Source organism: Quercus robur, chromosome 12 (genome assembly GCF_932294415.1).
Source record: "Quercus robur chromosome 12, dhQueRobu3.1, whole genome shotgun sequence".
NCBI lineage: Eukaryota > Viridiplantae > Streptophyta > Magnoliopsida > Fagales > Fagaceae > Quercus > Quercus robur.
Window position 1 is genome coordinate 12,078,264 of NC_065545.1, and position 19,891 is coordinate 12,098,154.

Here is a 19,891-nt window from a genome sequence, read left to right on the forward strand (position 1 = left end):
ATCACACAAATCACCACCAAATAATATCGTCAATCTAATATAGTACGTAAAGTCCAATAATATCAACCCATTGTTACCGCAAATAATATAAAGGCAAAAAATGTTAGTACCCATATGTCCTCTTTAAACCAGTATTCCACCAATTGCTTCCACTATTCGTCATCACAAGTCTTTGGTTTGTTGTCCACAACTTCTTGTTGTGTCATACCTTCCAAACAATGTTCCACCTTTAACTTGTTCCTATGCCCCCTTATCAGCTTCCCCAATTATTTCATTGCCCAGTCCTCTTGTTTCTTTGGCAGGACTTTGTCTGCAGGGATGTCCCATCGTCTCTAGAAAGAACATGCGTCGTCAACATACATGTCAAAGTTGATCCTAGTCAAAATGATAATTAGCACAACTACTCACAATAACACTCTAGTCTATATTACTTCATCTGCATAACTACGCATAACCATAGTTACTTATACTTTGATACTATTAAAACAACATGCCAAAGTTATTGTCACTATTACCTCAATCTCCCTCCAACACTCTCGTCTATACTGGATAAACACATTCCACCAATCAATAGGCACCAATGGGTACTTATAGTACATCATCATAATAGTGCTTATCCACCTTTTGAATGTCGCCCCACTTTCCCCAATTAGTTGGCTTTCTCCATTTAAATGTAGTACATGTTTTGTTCCCCGTGGCAGATTCTAGATTTCTCGCATTATCGTACTACCACATTTTGTACAACTTGTAGTAGGTGTTGCCATCACATCATCTGTATATAGTGAACCACAATGAGAATAGTTTCCAATATTCACATCACAACTAGTACATACATGGAAGTAGGAATCTGAAAAGTAGAGTTCATACCTGGAGGTTGTGTGGCATTATCGTCACATGCAGAGTCATGTGGAATGTCTTCCTCCAGTACAGCATCATATGTCTCTTCGTGTTGGCTCCCTACTACATGAGAAGAGCCCTGCCCACTTTCCACTAACTGTAGCCACCGTTTTCTACCCATTCCTACCTCCAAAACCTGAAAAACAAAAACATAATAATAGTTATACACCAATAATTGCATAGAAAAGTAGTACGAAGGCTACAATGAAACAAGTAACAATGAATACCATGTACTTATTTAGGATATACTTTAAGCAAGTAATCGTCTACCATATTAAATAACTATCATTACAAAATACCATGCGCTAGATTTAAAGATTTGAATATAAAGGGACACATTTTGGACAACTTCTGCTGGAAGGAGTTCACTATGCACACATTTGCAACAAGGGCATGGGATCTTCCTATCGTGTGCATTAAAAGACACAAATTCCACAAATCTTTTGACACTTTCAAAATATTACCTAGTACCCCTCTTCTTGTCCATCCAATTCTTATCCATTGCTAAACAGTATCTTAGCACAATCTCCTTCAACACCACTTCATTAGTGCACATATAAACCAATGGTTAGATCCTAATCTCCTAACATCTAAAACTTTAAACATGAACATAAGATACGTAGATGACTTATAAAATGTAATATGCCAATCATTTTAGTAATAAGATTATATTTAATTAATAACTGCGTACACAAGTATATAGTAACTTTCATACATGTTCATTCAACATATTTTGGATTCTTAATTTCATAAAGCCATAAGCATAAATAGCAACTCAATGTATACATCTATTCCAGAATTTAAATACATTAATATTATAAGAAGCTAATCAATGGCTCACAATACGTTACACAGAAATCATCAAATATATAGAATACATAGAATGCATTCAACACTCTCAATATACAATGAAAACCGCCTTATATCACCACGCAAACCACTCGCTTGCATCAATTCAACAACCCACCACAGAGCAGATATTTCACATTTAATTGATCTTGTAGAGTAGGGAAATAAGAATAGGTTGACTGAACTTATTGCGCTCTATAGCTTACCAACCTTGTAACATCCCACCACGCAAGACGCAAGTCATCTGATGCAAAACACCTCTCAATACAAAGGGCAAAAAAATTTTAAACTAGGAAGTAAAAAAAAAAAAAAAAACAATAATAATATTTATTATTATTGTTTGTAAGTACCATTACTAGTTCTATGACAAATTTAATTGGAATTGCTCTGCCAAATTATGACAAACAAGTTAAGTAAGATTAAATCATTGTAAATCTGCACGCTAATAGCAAACAAATATCCTTTGACTTCAAGAGAAAGGAAAGAAGGAAACTTATAAAATCAAGTACTAAGTAGGATAGTGCATTATGTAAAAGACAAATAATTACATAATAGGTTGCATTACATGATTAATATAGATGGTTTATCCTTTTCAAATTGCATAAAAATCTTTTTTATTATTTACTACTCGGTCCACAACGTTAATTGATTTTTAATGGAGACAATATTTGAATCTGTTATCATTATAAATAAATAAACAAATAAACCCTTCAACACCATTCCGCCACTTTTGGCATATAGTAGAAAGCTAAAAAGTGAAATTGTTTTTGAAAAGGACGAACCATCTATATTAATTTTTAACATAAATCAAATGTTAAATATTTGTAAAGTATATGTTTATTTGTGAGAACACTTAATTAATTGTAAAAAAACCTAGATAGAATGAACGAAATGACCTAAATATATGATTTTATTGGGACTTGAAAAAATCTTGCCTTTTTTATATTCATATGTATAATTTGTAATAAAATCATAGGAACTAATGCAATATAAAAACTTTCACCATTAAACAATGAGTTTCACAACAATAATCTCCTGAACAAATGCTAGAGGCTATTAAGAACATATCATTCTTGAATCAAGGGATAAAATAGACCATTACTTCAATTAAGGAGAGCCCAGTATGAACACAAAAAAAAAAAAAAAAAAAAAAAATCATAAAAATTCAAACTATCATCAACTTAGTATTAACAAAATAACGAATGAAAAGATATAAAAATAATTTTTTCTTTAATACATTGCAATTAAGTTATCTATCAAAATGAAACTTGACAATCTTTTAAATATTGAAAACCATCTATGTTTGATTTTCTACAAGATATAGCAACAATTTTCTTTTAATGTATAAAATCAAGGACTCTATTAAATCAACTACAATTTAATTACGTTATTATTTTATTATATGTCCAATAATATAGCAGCATTTTACAAATGCCACTATAGGTCACTCAAATTTTTTTTTTTTGGTGTTGGGCTATAGCAGCGCTTTATAAACGCCACTACAGGTCCTTGTCCCTTGTAAGATAACAGCCTGTAGTAGCATTTGGACAAGGGCCTATAGTGACATTTATTAAACGTTATTATAGGTCATTTTTTAAAAAAAATTATAGATTCTTATTAAAAAAAACCCAAAATAAACGCTGCTATAGGTCATTTTAAAAATATTTTGTTTTTCTCTGTTGGCTTTTTAATTTTTTTTTTAAATGGACCTATAGTGACGTTTTTAAAATGCTGCTATAGTCACAGTGTTTTAAAACACCACTATACAGTTGATAGAGCCACAGAAGGCGGCATTAGATATGCCTATAACAGCGTTTTTTGAAAACGCCACTATAAGGTACTTGAAGTGGCATTTTTTGTGAATGCCACTAAAAAACACTGCTATAGGCACCTTTTTTTTTTTTTTTTTTTTTTTTTTTGTAGTGTAGTCTCATCACATGCACTTTGCACATGCAATGAGGTTTTTTTTTTTTTTTTTGGTGTACTGTCATAATTTTCTTTTTAAAAAAAAAATTGGATAAGTTTGTTTTGAAGACATGAATTAATAGGAGAGTGTCCTATTTTGTATGCATTTTAAGTGGAGTTGGAGATATATTTTACTGAGTTGTCCTTAATTTTTTTCCCTTAAACGTAAGGGTATTTTTGAATTACATAAAAGTTCAGTCTAAAGAGGGAAATCCTCATATAGATAGTATAGGTTAAAGACATTCATCATCATATTATTATTCGGCATTCAAATTTCGGGAAAAAAAATTTCTATAATAACCAATGTCACTGGCCTAAATGGGCTGGGCTTACTGTAAGCCCGGTCTAGTGCAAGTAGCCTTGGAAGTCCAATCTCCCAGCTTAAACTGGCCCAAATTTGAGGCCCAAATTTGAAGCCCATTGACAGTACCGACCAGGCGACAACTTTTTTTTTTTTTGACTTCGGTCATTTCGAGGTCGTTTCAGTATCACTAGTTGTGTCTGATCACAGAGAGAGCTGAACTCCGCAAAATTATCGAAACTCGAAACCCTTTTCCTTTCTGAATTAGGAATTACACACTCATTCATGCCACTCTCGTTGAAATCATAAACTCCAAAAAAAAAAAAGTAATTCCCGTTTCAGTTTCTGATTTTCTGGTCCTTTTGTGGTAATTGGAAAAAAATTGGGATTTCATTTTCTTGATTGTGTGCAGGACTACAAGGGTTCGAGTTTATACCAGTTGAAGAAACATGAAGGGCCATGAAGCAAAGGTAAATTCTATCTTCTTGTTTAGTCTCTTTTTTGGGGTCTTATTATCTGATTATATATTTTACAGCTTAGGAGGTAGTGGTCTTGTTACTAGCTCCTTCAATTCTTCAGTCCCAATTTTGAGAGGTTACTGAAAACAAACAAAATAAATGAAAATTTTGGTTATTTAGGGAATTTGTTAAAAAAAGGAAATACAGGATGTAACATTGATTGCATGTAGCACTGCATCACAAAGTCTTACGGCATTTGTTAACGGACCATTTTAGACATTCTAGGAAAGTTTTAATACCACTTTCATGAGAAATATAAAAGACAGTAGAAGTAAGTCACCTTTTTTCTTTTTCCATAAAAAATTTCTAAAAATAGTTCCTAAACCAATGCCCTTAGACATTCATTAACTTGGCCCTTTTAACAATTCATTAGATTTGTCTTTTGTAACATATTGTAATGGGGGAGCAATCAGAGTTTGTGTTTTGATAATTCAATACTTGAGAGGGGGGGATTTGAATCTTGGATGTCCATTGGAAACATCAGGAGGTGTCAGTTGAGCTACAAGGCTCTTGGTACAATTAGAGTTTGTTGCAAAGTAATTTTAGCATAAGGCTTCTCGACTTGGCACTTATAAATAGCCAAGCCAAAGCATTTGTAAATTAGATTTTGATTGAATTTGATAATTATTCAGTTTAGACTGAGATTTTCCAAGAGTTTTATTGAAGAGTAGAATTTCCTTAGTTTCATTCTCTAAGTTAACATGGCAACCTTCATAATCCTGTCATTGTTTCTATTGTCTCCTAACCATGTCAATTTGCTATAGAGAGCATTATGTTGTTTAATGACAAGTATCCCATTTCACGGTTTTGCTTTTTGTTTGTTTGCGTTACGTTCTTTGGTTCAACATAATTCAAGACTAAATGATAGGTTCAAACTGTTCAAGCCTTCAAGGTGAAAATTTCAGATACAATTTGCTTTTGCATTGTGTTTGAGTAAATAGTTGAAAGCAACTTTTGGCATTAGTATTCAGATATTTATCTTTATGCACTGAGAACCTCATTGATTTCTTTCTTCATGGTTTTCATTGTTTAGTTGACCCAAGACGTAAAATGTTTAAGAATGGCATTGAGAAGTATATTATGTAGTTATTGAAACATCTACTTCTCCCTTCTCTTTATTTATTTGATGCATTTTCCTATTTTAAAATTCCTGATTATGTCCACTTGTGTGCTTGATACTCTTTGATGCTCTGAGTGTCTTTCCATGACCTGTCATATGTCGGATTGTCACTCATATTTTCATTTTGTTTTGTAGATGCCAAGAATGGAGGATATTTTAAGCCTTCCAGTGCAAGATCCTCCTTGTGCTGAGTTTTCTGCTGCTCAGATAAAGTGGGTAAAAGTAGAAGGTGGTCGCCAAGGTGGTGATGATATTGCTCTCATTCCTTTTGCTAGAGTGGACGATTTTGTAAAAGGAGAATCTTCTAATGCTGAATGTCCCGCTAGTTTCCGCATTGAGTCAAGAAGGAAGAGACCTGAAGGGAGCATCAGCAAACCAAGGGTCGATGGCTATCTCGAATACACATTGTATGTTATCCATGTAAATTTCAATCCTCTAGGTGCTGATTGGATGGTTTTTTCTAACTTTTCTTCTTCCTTCAACCCAAAAAAAAAGCATTAAGACTATGCTCATTATTGTAATGTTTTGTGTAACATTTTTTAGCAAAAAGTTTCTTAAAACGCTTAAGTGTTTAGTTATAGGTATTTATTTTCCAGTAAACCTCAGCTGTTAACTTTATTGTCTTCGACAAAACAGTATTCCAGTAGATAACAGTTTTCATATAACATAGTTATTATTATTATTATTTTTTTTTAAAATATTAAAAATGGTATGCATTTCAACAATCTCTTCTAAGTTACATTGAACTAACATTATCTGTTATGGTGATTCTGCAGATACTGGTGTTCTTATGGTCCCGAAGACTACCGAGACAGTGAGTCCGGGATGGGAGATGGCTCAAACATCAAGCCTGCATCAGGGAAAGGGAGCAGGCCAGGGAGGCGTCACATGATGAGAGGCTGCCTTTGCCATTTTACTGTAAAACGATTATATACCCGCCCCCTCCTAGCCCTCATCATCTATAATCAAAGAAAGCATGTAGATAAATCAGGGGCCCCATGTCATGGGATACTTGATCAGGATGCTGTAGGGACACGAGCTATGTATGCTCCACGAATCTCAGAAGAGTTACGGCAGAAAGTGATGTCTATGCTTTATGTTGGAATATCTTTGGACACTGTAATTCAGCATCACGTGGAGGTGGTGCAGGGACATGGTGGACCCCACAATCGTGATGATTTTCTCACTCGAAATGATGTTCGTAACATGGAAAGGCTTATTCGTAATTCTTCACATGAGTTAAATGCAAGTGATGAATGCAGTATAAAGGTGTGGGTCCAACGCCATCAAAAGCATGTTTTCTACTTTCAGGAAAATTCTGGTTCAGAACCATTTATCTTGGGGATACAGACAGACTGGCAGCTGCAACAGATGCTCCTTTATGGACATAATGGTTCGATAGCTTCTCATTCAACATTTGGCTTGAAGAAGCTTAAGGTAGTGTATTCTCTTTTAATCTTTGGGCATCGGATAATAAGTTTTTCTGTTTGTTGTCCTGTCAAAAAAGAGGAGCATGATCTTCAGGGTAGGACATTAAGATAATTGTCAGCTACATTATTACTTAAGATATTGGGGAACTTAAATATTGTGGTTGTTAGGCTTGCCTTAGGGCCCCAAGAAAAGGTAGCACCATTTTTAAATAATATTAATGGTATATTAAGGGGTCTGAGAGAAATGAACACATGTCAAGGATTTGGTATCTATTTGAACTATTATGCTAAACCTAGTTATAGTGACGTAACCAGTAATTAGAAAATTAATGCCACTGGATGGTTATGTGCTTGCACCTAACATCTTGCATAGGGAGTTTTCTCAAGAAGCAGTTTAGGAAGGAAGGAGTTTACCATGTTTCGATGTATAAACAGCTATTAACTTCTTCATGCCTAAGGTTATTGAGTTTGATTGTGTACTACGATATACTTAAATTTTCTTTTTCTTTTTGTCTCTCTTAACAGTATCCCCTCTGTACTTTACTTGTTTTTGACTCAACCCACAATGCAATTCCAGTTGCTTGGGTCATTACCTCTTCTTTTGTTGGTCAAGATGTCCATAAATGGATTGGATTACTTGCTGAAAGAGTCCATACCAAGGACCCCAGATGGAGACTCAATGCCTTCTTAGTGGATGATCCTTCTTTTGAGGTTTCCATGATAAGGTAATTTATAAGTGCGGCCTTCCAGCTTTATTAATATTTTTGATAATAAAAAAGGAATGTGAGTGCTGTGATTATGCTTATTTGCAGAGAGGTTTTCCAATGCCGAGTCCTATTATGTGTCTGGCATATTCGCCGTGCTTGGATGAGAAGTATTTTAAAAAAATGCTGTAACTTTGATGTACAGCGAGAAATGTTTAAGCATTTAGGCTGGATTTTATATTGCACAAGAAATGGGCCAAATGCTATGGATGCGATTGAAGAGTTTATGCAAGTATTTGTTGATCAACGTGCCTTTATGGATCATTTCAAGATCCGGTGGTTGCCAACCATAGGTATTTTCCCATATAAGCTTGAATTGTTATTATTTGGAAGGACTTCTTCACTGTCATAGGGCTAGAATCATCTTCTTCTTGTTCTTCTCTGTACTGTTACTGTTACCTGTAACATGTGGAACTATTGACGTATTTTTATAGTCATTTGGTTTAAAAGCTAAGAACAAAAGTCAGATGAAGAATGGGAAGACCTAGGATGCAGAGGATCATTACATTACTGATTAAATTTTTGTCTTTCCAACTCTGACAGTGTCATGGTAAATGGCATTCATAATCCTTTTAAGATTCACCTTACTAACATAGATGCCCAATTTAACTACTTTTAGTATTCAAACATCAAATGTACAAAATTCAATCAATGAGGTTAATGTTATAATGTTTGATGTTACTTCTATAATAATAAAGCAGGATCAAGGACCCCAAAAAATTGTGAGCTACTGAGCTGTTACACACAAATACTGATCTTGATGTGCTTTCTTGTTTTGTAGAGTTGTGGGTTAATGGTGTAAGGTCTCTTCCTGTGGCCAGTCCAGAGCCCCACGCTGCAATTGAGTCGTATCACCTTAGGTTAAAATCTAAGCTTTATAATGAGCAGCATGCCAATTCCTGGGCAAGAGTTGACTGGTTGATCCACTTTTTGACAACTGAATTTCACTCCTCATATTGGTTAGACCAATACAGTGTGGAGACTGGGTATTTTGAAAATTTGAGGGACAAATCTTTCTTAACCAATGCTTGGTTTCACGCTGTACACATTGCTGATGTTGATGTGATATTGGACGAGCAAAATCTTGAGCTTGCAAAAGTCATCTCTCAAACAGATAGAAGCCTGGCATATACAGTTTGGAATCCTGGTTCAGAATTCTCCCTCTGTGATTGCCCCTGGTCAAGAGTGGGAAATCTCTGTAAGCATGTTATCAAGGTGGCAATTTTATGTAAAAATCGGCAGGTTGCAAGACCATTATTGGCTGCTCAAGTTTATCGGCAGACCTTGGTTTCCCTTCTGCAGAATCCCCCAGATGATCCTCTAGTTCTAGAGCATGCCATTTTACATGCAACCCGCTTGCAACAGGACATCAAAGGTTTGGAAGACTTGTCTAATAATGGGTTACTCCAGCCATTACCTCCTGAGATTAATTCTCAACTGGCAGATAATGTTCTGCTTTTTCCGCGTCTTCATTGAGCAGACCATTGAACAGGTGATTGAGCATCCATGTTTGGGCTGAAGCTTTTTTGCTTATGTGCCAAACGTTTTAGATAGGGCTGTGACATTTCCATTCTTTGATCAGCCCAAATTTCACTTCGAAACAAGTCAGATAAAATCAGCACTGTTTGATTATATGAGAATTTGGCTTCATGAAGGTCTGACTCTCTGCTTTTGTAGGTACCTCTTGCTGCCTTAATGAAAGCTCAAATTGAACTTCCTCCCCAGGTAAGTACAGAGTGGAGGGTGTGATCTTGAGTTCAAAACCCACAGGGTGTGTTTTACTTTTCGCTTAAAAAATGAAAATTCTATTCCATAAACCTAAATGCGTTTCATATCTTCTCAGCTTATGCATTCTCCTATCTTTTTCTCTTCTGATCAATTTTCTTGGTGAACTGTAGCTTCTTGACTTTCTGACTGCAGTAAACATCAAGGCAGATTCCATGGTTGGTCATCTTTAATTTTGGTAACTGACCAAGTCAGGGAATCAGCATCTTTTAAAAAAAAAAATTGGGCTAAGGTTGGCTACCAATCACCTCTCCGACACCCTGCAAAATTGGGAGCTTTGTGCATTGGTGGATCTGCTGCATCACATGGAGCAATTGTGAGGAATGAACAAAATTCAATTACAATGGAATGGATGGTACAAACTCCTCCAGCTTTTCATACTTTCGGAGAACTTCTGGCTATCAAGGAAGGGGACAAATTAGCAGAGACATCAGACTGCATACCTGTCATTTCAGAGGCAAGGAAAGACCCACTCTCTACTCTCCCCTCGGAAAGGCTACTATTCCTTGTTGCAGCTTTCACTGTATGCATTTCTAGGTGAAATGGAAAGAGTAGTGGCGGGCTTGTATTTATTCAACCTCATTGACTGTGGCCCTTCCTTTCTCCAGGTGCTTGTTTCCTACCCACCTATGCTTGCGGGTTAGGATCAAGGGTTGCCCTAGAGGACTGGATCATGAAACTTGTGGCAACAAGGATCTACTTTTGGAGTCCACATCAAGAGAGAAAAAGTTAAAAACTCTCCCTTTTAGCAGCCAAAGACCTCTGATCTCTACCACAGGCGCCAAAGAAGAATGAGAAGCCCCAAAAATAGCAAAAAGGAACAGCTGGAGTGCAGACATCTTATCACTAAACTAGGTAGAAGCTATTGCTTTGGGTCAAAGCACTGAAAAAAAGGACCTGGAAACATAGCGTCAGGTAAGAACTTGGAGAAGGCACAACTCTAAAGGATCATCTTCGAATTACTGAAAAAGGAAAATGTGAATCCAACTCTAGAATCCCAAGCTGGTACTAGTTTGTACCTCATTCTACTATTAGATAGTACTGAGCAAGACTTATTTACATGACATTTTGGAAGCATTTTAAAGGAAGGACCTTGTGGAAGTTAGACATGACAACACAGTTCAACCTGCTCAGTAATTAAAAAAACTTTGCCAGGATACTTAAAAACCCCTGGCTCATGGCCATTGGAAGTCTTTTTTCATCACAGAAATTATTTCTCAACACATTTTTCCATTCATATGTGGATGTTTTGACCTTGAATTTGGATTTTGAATATAAGTAAATAAAATTCTGTGCAGGTTGCAGGCTGTTGAGCCACTAAGGTGTGAATTGGATGTCTAACTACCCTGCAGAAGCAAGCAAATTTTTTCCTACAAGAATGTATTTAGATGGCCCTTGATTATATCATTTTCACGTTGTAAGTATTAATTTATTGTAGTTTTCTTTGGGGAAACAATTTTAACATTGGAATGATACCGCATATGTATCACACAATTTCATTTCTAATAAATTGCATACTATTTCTTTTTCTTGGTATATTCATTTCTTCTGAACTATAGGCTACAAATTACTACATTACGTTTTATTCTAGAACAATTTGGCACCATCATATATATCATTACTTTATTGTGTGAAAGCCCCATGCATCGCAAACATGACGCTAGTTAGCAAGCAAATGTGAATCAAACTGCTAGCACTTCTGTTACCAACACTGACTGGGTTGCAATTAGGTACGTGTTCCCCACCGCCAACTTGCCCATATGATCCCTTTACCACAACTGCAATGATTCGATCGGCATCAAAATGTTGCATTGGTATGAAACTTTAAACCAATTAGGTAGAGTTGCCTCAGAGATGGAGGGGAGAGCAAATTATGCTGATTGTTGCCGATTGCAATTGGCTTTGACTTTGTTCGGGAAACTTTATTTATCAACCTCCCCTCCCCCACTATATATCTATCTCAAAAAAAAAAAAAAAAAACCAAAACAAAACAAACAGGATTTTTTCCCCCTCACACGTCAAGAAAAGGATGAATCTGAATCTGACTGTTATTCTAGATGTAAAAGCAAAGAAACAAAACTGTGGTACAAAAGAAACAGCATTTAAATGGAAAATAGACCTGCAGTCCTACTATAATTCCAATTCAACAACCGTCATGGCTAACATGAATCTCGTCTCTGTAATTACATTCACTGTGAGTAATCCTCCTAACTACATCTTTCATCTTATTATCTACTCAAAAACATCCACAACAATTCAAATAATATGGAAGAACTTTCCCTTAACACCCTCTTTCTCAGCACTATAACTTTTCCTTACTCATGAACTTCACCACATAACCACTTCTTTGACAATTCTAGCACAAGCGATCACATTCTTCTACCTTGTTGTATCTTTGGCATGTTCAAAAGGAGAAAATGCAAAGAGAGTTAAGATGAAGAATCCACGGAAACTAATTGAAATATATCAAAATTTTCTCACTCAAAAGGAATGGTGAAAGGAGAAAAATCCGTTTAAAAAAATCAAAATTTGAATGGTGGTGGTGGTGGTGGAGACACTCAGGGTACCCATATAATTTGTGGCAGTGGACCGTTATATGTTGGACTAGGTGGTGGTACCGAAGGTTGTGGGGGTGGTCAATATTCCACACATGGTGGGGGAGACGGAGGTGGTGGAGTTTCTATGCATGAAGATGAATGTGGTGGTGAATTTGGTGGGGGCGGTGGAGAAGCGTTAGAATAAGGTGGAGGCGGAGTAGGTGAATGTGGTGGTGGTGGTGACTTATAAGGACTTGGTGGAGGGGGTGGGGAAGAATACAAGGGAGGTGAAGGTGGTGGTGGTGGAGAGCGAACACAATATATTGGAGGAGGTGGTGAAGATGGTGGTGGTGATGGTGGTGAAAGCAGAGGTGGTGATGGCAGTGGCAGTGAAGGAGGTGGAGGTGAGTAAATTGGTGGCGGAGGTGGCAGTGATTTTGATGGAGGGGGTGGTGAAGAATACACGGGAGGTGAAGGTGGTGGTGGTGGTGGAGAGCGAACATAGTATATTGGAGGAGGTGGTGGTGAAGGCAGCGGTGGTGACGGTGGTGGCATTGAAGGAGGAGGTGGGGGTGAGTAAATTGGTGATGGAGGTGGCGATGATGGTGATGTTGGAGGCAAAGAAGGAACAAATGGATCACATTTAAAAGCACTACAATTGAAGACATGCCTAGACAAAAACATTTTACACTGTAATGTTGATCTCTGCTTTGGCCTACCCCGCAAACAATTCCTTGTATCATCAAAACCCTCCAAATCCAAACACAAAGGCGGTTCACCAGTGAAATAATTATACTCATAACTAAAATTACGCAAACTCGGAAGCGAACACACACTGTCAGGTATAGTCCCTGAGAGCATATTATGAGACACATTCAGCTCTTCCAAGCTCACCATTTCTCCCATTGTCTCAGGCAATTCACCCACTAGACTATTGTAGCTAATATCAAACACTGTCACATTCTTCAGCAACCCAATTTCCTTAGGCAAACATGACCTTAACCCACTATTTATAAGAATCACTTCGTTCAAAGTCTTTGACATGTTGCCTAGACTCGCAGGTACACACCCCTGGAAACTATTGTGCGCAAGAACCACGACGGAGACCGGTGAGTTCCCAAAAGTATCAGGGAGTTCAAAGGCAAACCTGTTATGGTTCATGAATATGGCATCAAGGTCTTTTTCAAAGAGAGCTTTAGGGACTTTACCTTCGAACTCATTGAATCGAAGGTCGAGATACTTCAGGCTTGGCAAACCAAGAACAACATAAGGGAATTTACCCGCAAAGCGATTGTTACTTAGATCAAGCTCGAACAGAAGCTTTAGTTTTTTGAAACTCTTTGGGACCGTATCACAAAACCTATTGGAGTTGATATGAAACAATGCAATATCTGAAAGGAGGCCAAGCTCTTCAGGGAGGTACCCAGCAATGTCAGCATGATTTAGGTCAATGCCAGCAACAGTTTGGATCGAAGGGTCATCAAGAGCTTTGGAGCAGAACACCCCGGTGTAGTTGCAAACATTGGATCCTACCCAGTTGGATGTGAAATTCAGAGGATCTGAAATGATGGCTAGTTTCCATGCATGGAGGGCAATGTAGGCATTCTTGAGTCTTGGGTTGTCAAAAACAAGGGAGTGTGGGACTGAGGCAAGCTCATTTCTTGAGCCAAACTTGTCTCTGTAATACAAGAGCTGTCTTTGCTTGATGTGTGAAGCTTGTGTGAGGACTGCATTGTTGGGAATATGGAATTGTTGAGTAGTGCTAGTGCTGAGGCAAAAGAGTGTGAGAAAAGTGAAGGATAGAAGAATGTGCATCTTTTCCTTCATCACACTCCAGTGAACATATATGGGATGGAGTTCTCTCTATTTGTTTGTTTGGTTTAGATTTTAGAGCTCTTGCTGGTTCTGAGAAAGATTGATGGGTCAAGATTTATACAGCAAAAATAGCCACAATGCGGCTTCTTTTTCTTTTTTGCTAGTCGTTTCCTTTTTTTTGATGGCAAGCTTTTGGTGCAACTCTTTTCACAATAATGCGGCTAAATTTTCTGGTCAAGAGTGGAATTTTCTCCGAAACCAAAAAGTTAGGAGCTAGAAATGTGAAAAGCTTGTTCAAAGTTTCTTGCAAGGAAAATATGCCACATAACATGGTTTTCTTTTGATTTAAAAAAAAAAAAAAAAAAGTGTTGTTATGTTGTTTGACTCATAATATGTGTAGGGTCACATTTTTCAGGCTAAGCCCAAAATGAATGGGACCTTAGACCTTGAGCCCCTTACAATGAATTTGTAGAGAATGGGTCAAAGAGCTAGGCTTTAGCGTATGAATAACGGTCATCATGGTGCTCTTTACGATCAGATTAAGGCGGATCGGGTTCCTTAGAGAGGGTTGGTCCTCACCACGATCTGAGGAGCCTTCTTTGATGCCTCTGGTGTGTTGGGGGGTCTCCGCCCCGCCCTCCCTGTCTCTCTTTACTCCCTTTTTATAGTAGTTTCTTTCCTCCTGAATGGGGCCCCTAGAGTAGGTACTTGTCCCATTAGTCCTTCCCTCCAGTTGTTGGGAGTGGTTATAAGGACAGAGAAGTATGGCCGTGTCAGGCGCATGGCCCTGAATGCGATAATGGCAGCCTTTCCTTTAAACACTTTCGTTGTCATTTCCTACTTTAGTACTCTTCCCGCTCCGTGGGATGATAGAGAGTGTCACTGCTGGTGGCAGGTCACTTCTCCCATCCTCGACTACAATGTGCCGAGGAGGGCTCTCCCCGTGGCCGAGGAAGGGCTTTTCCTTCCCGCGACCGAGGAGGGATTTTTCCCTTGGGCTAGGCCTTTGGCCCAATATAAACATCGACATAGGCTTACTGGTCTTTTACCCCCCCCCCCCCACAATAGCCCCTCAAAATCCTGTTGTCCGGCTCCTCGGACGGAGATGAGGATTTTGGTGATATTGGGCCTCCGTCTCGGCTTGCCACGTCAGGCCCTCCACTAAAGGCCAGAGCCTCTTCGTTTGCCCAAGGTGCATTCCCGGCTGTGGGACATTCTTTTAATCTATCCAAGCCGCGTTCCTGTTGTTTTGGTATACAAGACGTGCTTTAATGGGGGTCCCTTCACGAGGTGACATAAATTCACCAGTTGAAGATCACTTTGGAAATTGAGTGAGATTTATTTCGCTTGTAATTCCTTTTAGGAGATTTGGGTGAATTGATTACCACCAGGTTTGCCTCCTATTTAAGAAGTACAATGGGGGGTCATTCCCCTTATTTGCAGACCCTTTGAGCTTTTCAAATTCCTAACCCTCCAATTGTTCCCAAAGTCCCCATTACCAGTGTGACTGAGCTTTAGGAGGCGAAATGGTCAAGGCTAGGATGAGGATGAAGGAATCACACCCTCTTCAGAAGCCTTGGGTAACTTCGAGATTCAGAATGGCCCGGTCAGGGCAAGGGAGACAAAGACTCAAGACATTTTTTCTCCTCGATAAAGCAAGAAAGAAGCCTTTTCTTCCTGCAGCCAAAATCCGAAGCGAGTGGAGGTCGCATCAGATTTTTGGTGCGACAGCACTAGGACCTCCATCCGGTGCCGTGTGCCATGCATGTGAGGGCTTGGATTTCCCATCACTGGTACTTGCTCGATTGTTGCTAGAGCAGGTATGGGGATTTAGCATCCCCGCTTCTTCCTCTCTTCCATCACTGGTGCCATCCAGACTTGCCTAGTCGCTGCTAAAGCAAGGTTGTGGACCAGGTGCCTCTGCTTCTTCTTCTCTTCCATCACTGGTGCCATCCAGACTTGCCTAGTCGTTGCTAGAGCAAGGTTGAAGGATCTATCGTCCCCGTGTATTCCCCTTGTTTCTTTTTTTATAGTTAGCTTATGATATAGGTTTGTCTAAGCCCTTTTATGTATATTGTACTATCTCTTTATCTAATAAAAGATGATTTTATCTCATTTTATGTATCCTTTCTTTTCTACAATAATTATTTTGTGAATGAATGTGCTGGTGTCTTTTCTTTCGATCCGTACTTAGAACCGATGCCCTTGTCGATAAGGAGTTATTACCTTGAATTTATCGAAACCCTACAGGCACAACAATGCCGACTTTAAATAGATTAGCTATATAGGACTAATCGAGATAACAGCCGCACGTTCTGTATTGCGAATGGGGTGACTGCTTGAGGGCGTGTAATCTAAAATAAACTGTCCGAGGGGGTCGCTGGGTACTAGGGTTCTTTTTCGCTTTTCCGATGATATTCATAACTTTAACTTGTTTTAGGAGTCTGGTCCGAGGATCGAGGCATGACTGCACCTTGTCTAAACACTCAGAAAGGCACCCTTGTGTGTTAACTCCCATAAGGCTGGGGGGCCAAGGACCATACGAGACCTCCATTCAGCCTCTTGAAGTTGCTAGTTTTCCGTAGGTTTGAGTTCGAGGACCATACAAGACCTTGGTTCTGTCTAGCACTTAGGCTCTTGGAGTGTCTAGTTTCCCCATAGATTTGAGTCCGAGGACCATGCAAGACCTTGGTTCTGTCTAGCACTTAGGCTCTTGGAGTGTCTAGTTTCCCCATAGGTTTGAGTCCGAGGACCATGCAAGACCTTGGTTCTGTGTAGCACTTAGGCTCTTGGAGTGTCTAGTTTCCCCATAGGTTTGAGTTCGGGACCATGCAAGACCTTGGTTCTGTCTAGCACTTAGGCTTTTTGGAGTGTCTAGTTTCCCCACAGGTTTAAGTCCGAGGACCATGCAACACCTTGGTTCTATCTAGCGCTTAGGCTCTTAGAGTATCTAGTTTCCCCACAAGTTTGAATCCGAGGACCATGCAAGACCTTGGTTCTGTCTACCGCTTAGGCTCTTTGGAGTGTCTAATTTCCCCATAAGTTTGAGTCCGAGGACCATGCAACACCTTGGTTCTATCTAGCACTTAGGCTTTTTGGAGTGTCTAGTTTCCTCATAGGTTTGAGTCCGAGGACCATGCAAGACCTTGGTTTTGTCTAGCACTTAGGCGCTTGAAGTGTCTAGTTTCTCCATAGGTTTGAGTCCGAGGACCATGCGAGACCTTGGTTCTATTTAGCACTTAGGCTCTTGGAGTGTCTAGTTTCCTCATAGGTTTGAGTCCGAGGACCATGCAAGACCTTGGTTCTGTCTAGCACTTAGGCTTTTTGGAGTGTCTAGTTTCCCCATAGGTTTGAGTCCGAAGACCATGCAACACCTTGGTTCTGTCTAGCGATTAGGCTCTTTGAGTGTCTAGTTTCCCCATAGGTTTGAGTCCAAGGATCATGCAAGACCTTGGTTCTGTCTAGCACTTAAGCTCTTGGAGTGTCTAGTTTCCCCATAAGTTTGAGTCTGAGGATCATGCAAGACCTTGGTTCTGTCTAACACTTAGGCTCTTGGAGTGTCTAGTTTCCCCATAGGTTTGAATCTGAGGACCATGCAAGACCTTAGTTCTGTCTAGCACTTAGGCTTTTGGAGTGTCTAGTTTCCCCATAGGTTTGAGTCCGAGGACCATGCAAGACCTTAGTTCTGTCTAGCACTTCAAGAGATTTTGGTTTAGCCCTCAGCTCCCCTATCCGTAGGGGATTCAGTGGACCAGAATATTAGGGGTCTCAAGAGTTAGCCCCTTGACAAGTGCATGGGGGCGCATATCTAATGTCCGAAGCCCCTTGAACTGCGTTGTCTAGTGATCCTCCCCTCATAATGAATCATTTCGAAGCGTGACCCAAAACGGAGGTTGAGCTATGATGATGGCAGTGTGTTCCTGGAAATGATGGGGGGCTTCTGTGCAGCTCGCATCACTGTCAAAACTGTCCTCCCGAGGGATTTTTGTAGCTTGACCGTGACTAACTGTCATATTCGTCAACGCATAAGCTCTCCCCATAGACGACGCCAATTGTAGGGTCACATTTTTCAGGCCAAGCCCAAAATGAATGAGACCTTAGACCTTGAGCCCCTTACAATGAATTTGTAGAGAATGGACCAAAGAGCTGGGCTTTAGCGTATGAACAACGATCATCATGGTGCTTTTTACGATCAGATTGAAGCGGATCGAGTTCCTCAGAGAGGGTTGGTCCTCGCCACGGTCTAGGGAGCCTTCTTTGATGCCTCTAGTGTGTTGGGGGGTCTCCGCCCCGCCCTCCCTGTCTCTCTTTACTCCCTTTTTATAGTAGTTTCCTTCCTCCTAAATGGGGCCCCTAGAGTAGGTACTTGTCCCATCAGCCCTTCCCTCCAGTTATTGGGAGTGGTTGTAAGGACAGAGAAGTATGGCCATGTCAGGTGTATGGCCCTGAATGCGATAATGGCAGCCTTTCCTTTAAACACTTTCGTTGTCCTTTCCTGCTTTAGTACTCTTCCTGCTCCGTGGGATGATAGAGAGTGTCACTGCTGGTGGCAGGTCACTTCTCCCATCCTCGGCTACAATGTGGCGAGAAGGGCTCTCCCCGTGACCGAGGAAGGGCTTTTCCTCCCCGCGACTGAGGAGGGATTTTTCCCTTAGGCTGGGCCTTTGGCCCAATATAAACATCGACATAGGCCTGCTGGTCTTTTACCCCCCCCCCCCCCACAATATGTTTTTCATCTTTAATTTGCACATGCCCAAAAATATATATATACATGGATTGTAAGGAAAATTTGAAAATTTTGATAGATACAATACTAATGAAGGATTTGAATCTTGAATGTCTTGAAAATATTAAAAAATGATAGCAGGTTGAACGGTTGGTGGTTTGTAACTTATAAGTTATTAAAACTAAACCATTTTTTTTTTTTTTGTTAAAATCTATTGGCTAGGAATTGGTATAAAAAGTTAGGCCTTGTTTGGGTGATGAGTTATCTATCACTCATCACTCAAATATCTTCACTCAAGTACCCTCCAAAGGTCAAGTTAGAATTTCTCACAACTCTAGAATGCCAGAGCGGGTAAATCATGTGTACCGTGGTTAGTAAGGGTCTTGGGACTTTTATAGTAGTAAAAGGTTGACATCTCTGCCTTGGTTTGGAAGTCTTTTCTTTATAAGAGTCCTCATAAGCGTATTTTGCGGAAGACTTTCCTTGTAGGAGACTAACACTTGCCATGGGGCACAAGATGTTTCCTTATACATGCATACGTGGAGGCCAAGCCAAGATTATACTAGAACCGTCAATCTTATGTATCCCATTTAGCTTAGTGTCGTCAGCTTTCCGTCTTCACCAACTAACCTCATCAGCTTAAAGCTATAGACTCTCTATTGTTATTTGTCAGTGGGCACAAAACAAACTGTCGAGTTTGATTGGAACATCACCTTGCGTCCATCCCATAAATGAGTATATTTACAATTTTATCCTTTTCAACTGCCCCTTACTTCATAGCTTCGTCAACCCAAGATGACAAGGTATGGAGTTTATTACTTGATTTTCCTTTACTCAAGAGAGGGAGAATCATTCATGGGCGATTACCTCGAGCAGCCTTTATTTAATGTTCGGACACGTGTCAAGACTCAATTGGCTCCACTTCTGGTACGAGGGCGTTGCTTCGTTTTCTATGCATATCCTCCTTTATATATACCTTGCCTCCTTCTCATTTTCTTCTATTTTGCTGTTGCTAATTGCCAGAGCGAACCCATCACTCTAAAAGCTTTGCCCACACCAACTTGCTTTAACCAAGACCGTCATCCTTCAAGAGTTCGTCAGTTTTACTTGGTAAGTCACTTCTGCCACTACTCAAAAAAAATTTATTTTGGTTGTTCTATAAATTTTTTGAGAGTTCGTTAACT

General features: G+C 39.4%; 2 protein-coding genes across 7 annotated transcripts; one reads left to right on the plus strand and one right to left on the minus strand.

Annotated features, from left to right (window-relative positions):
* The first annotated feature begins 4,175 nt into the window (after positions 1-4,175).
* On the plus strand, positions 4,176-11,165 carry LOC126710564 (uncharacterized). 6 transcript variants are annotated; one of them, XR_007649692.1, is made up of 9 exons: positions 4,176-4,338; positions 4,425-4,482; positions 5,786-6,057; positions 6,427-7,087; positions 7,606-7,805; positions 7,893-8,137; positions 8,626-9,336; positions 9,522-10,544; positions 10,928-11,165. XR_007649692.1 is itself a non-coding variant. In XM_050411091.1 (8 exons), the coding sequence occupies exons 2-7, from the start codon at positions 4,462-4,464 to the stop codon at positions 9,318-9,320; spliced, it is 2,094 nt and encodes a 697-aa protein (XP_050267048.1). In that variant the 5' UTR covers positions 4,176-4,338; positions 4,425-4,461; the 3' UTR covers positions 9,321-9,336; positions 9,522-11,165. The 6 variants fall into 6 exon arrangements, 2 of the variants coding, with proteins under 2 accessions (XP_050267048.1, XP_050267050.1); XR_007649693.1 differs by having other exon boundaries at positions 9,522-10,152; positions 10,238-11,165; XR_007649691.1 differs by having other exon boundaries at positions 9,522-9,569; positions 9,743-11,165.
* Positions 11,166-12,265: 1,100 nt separating this feature from the next.
* On the minus strand, positions 12,266-13,993 carry LOC126710565 (leucine-rich repeat extensin-like protein 3). The gene has a single exon (XM_050411094.1). The coding sequence runs from the start codon at positions 13,991-13,993 to the stop codon at positions 12,266-12,268; it is 1,728 nt and encodes a 575-aa protein (XP_050267051.1).
* Between the last annotated feature and the right edge of the window lie 5,898 nt (positions 13,994-19,891).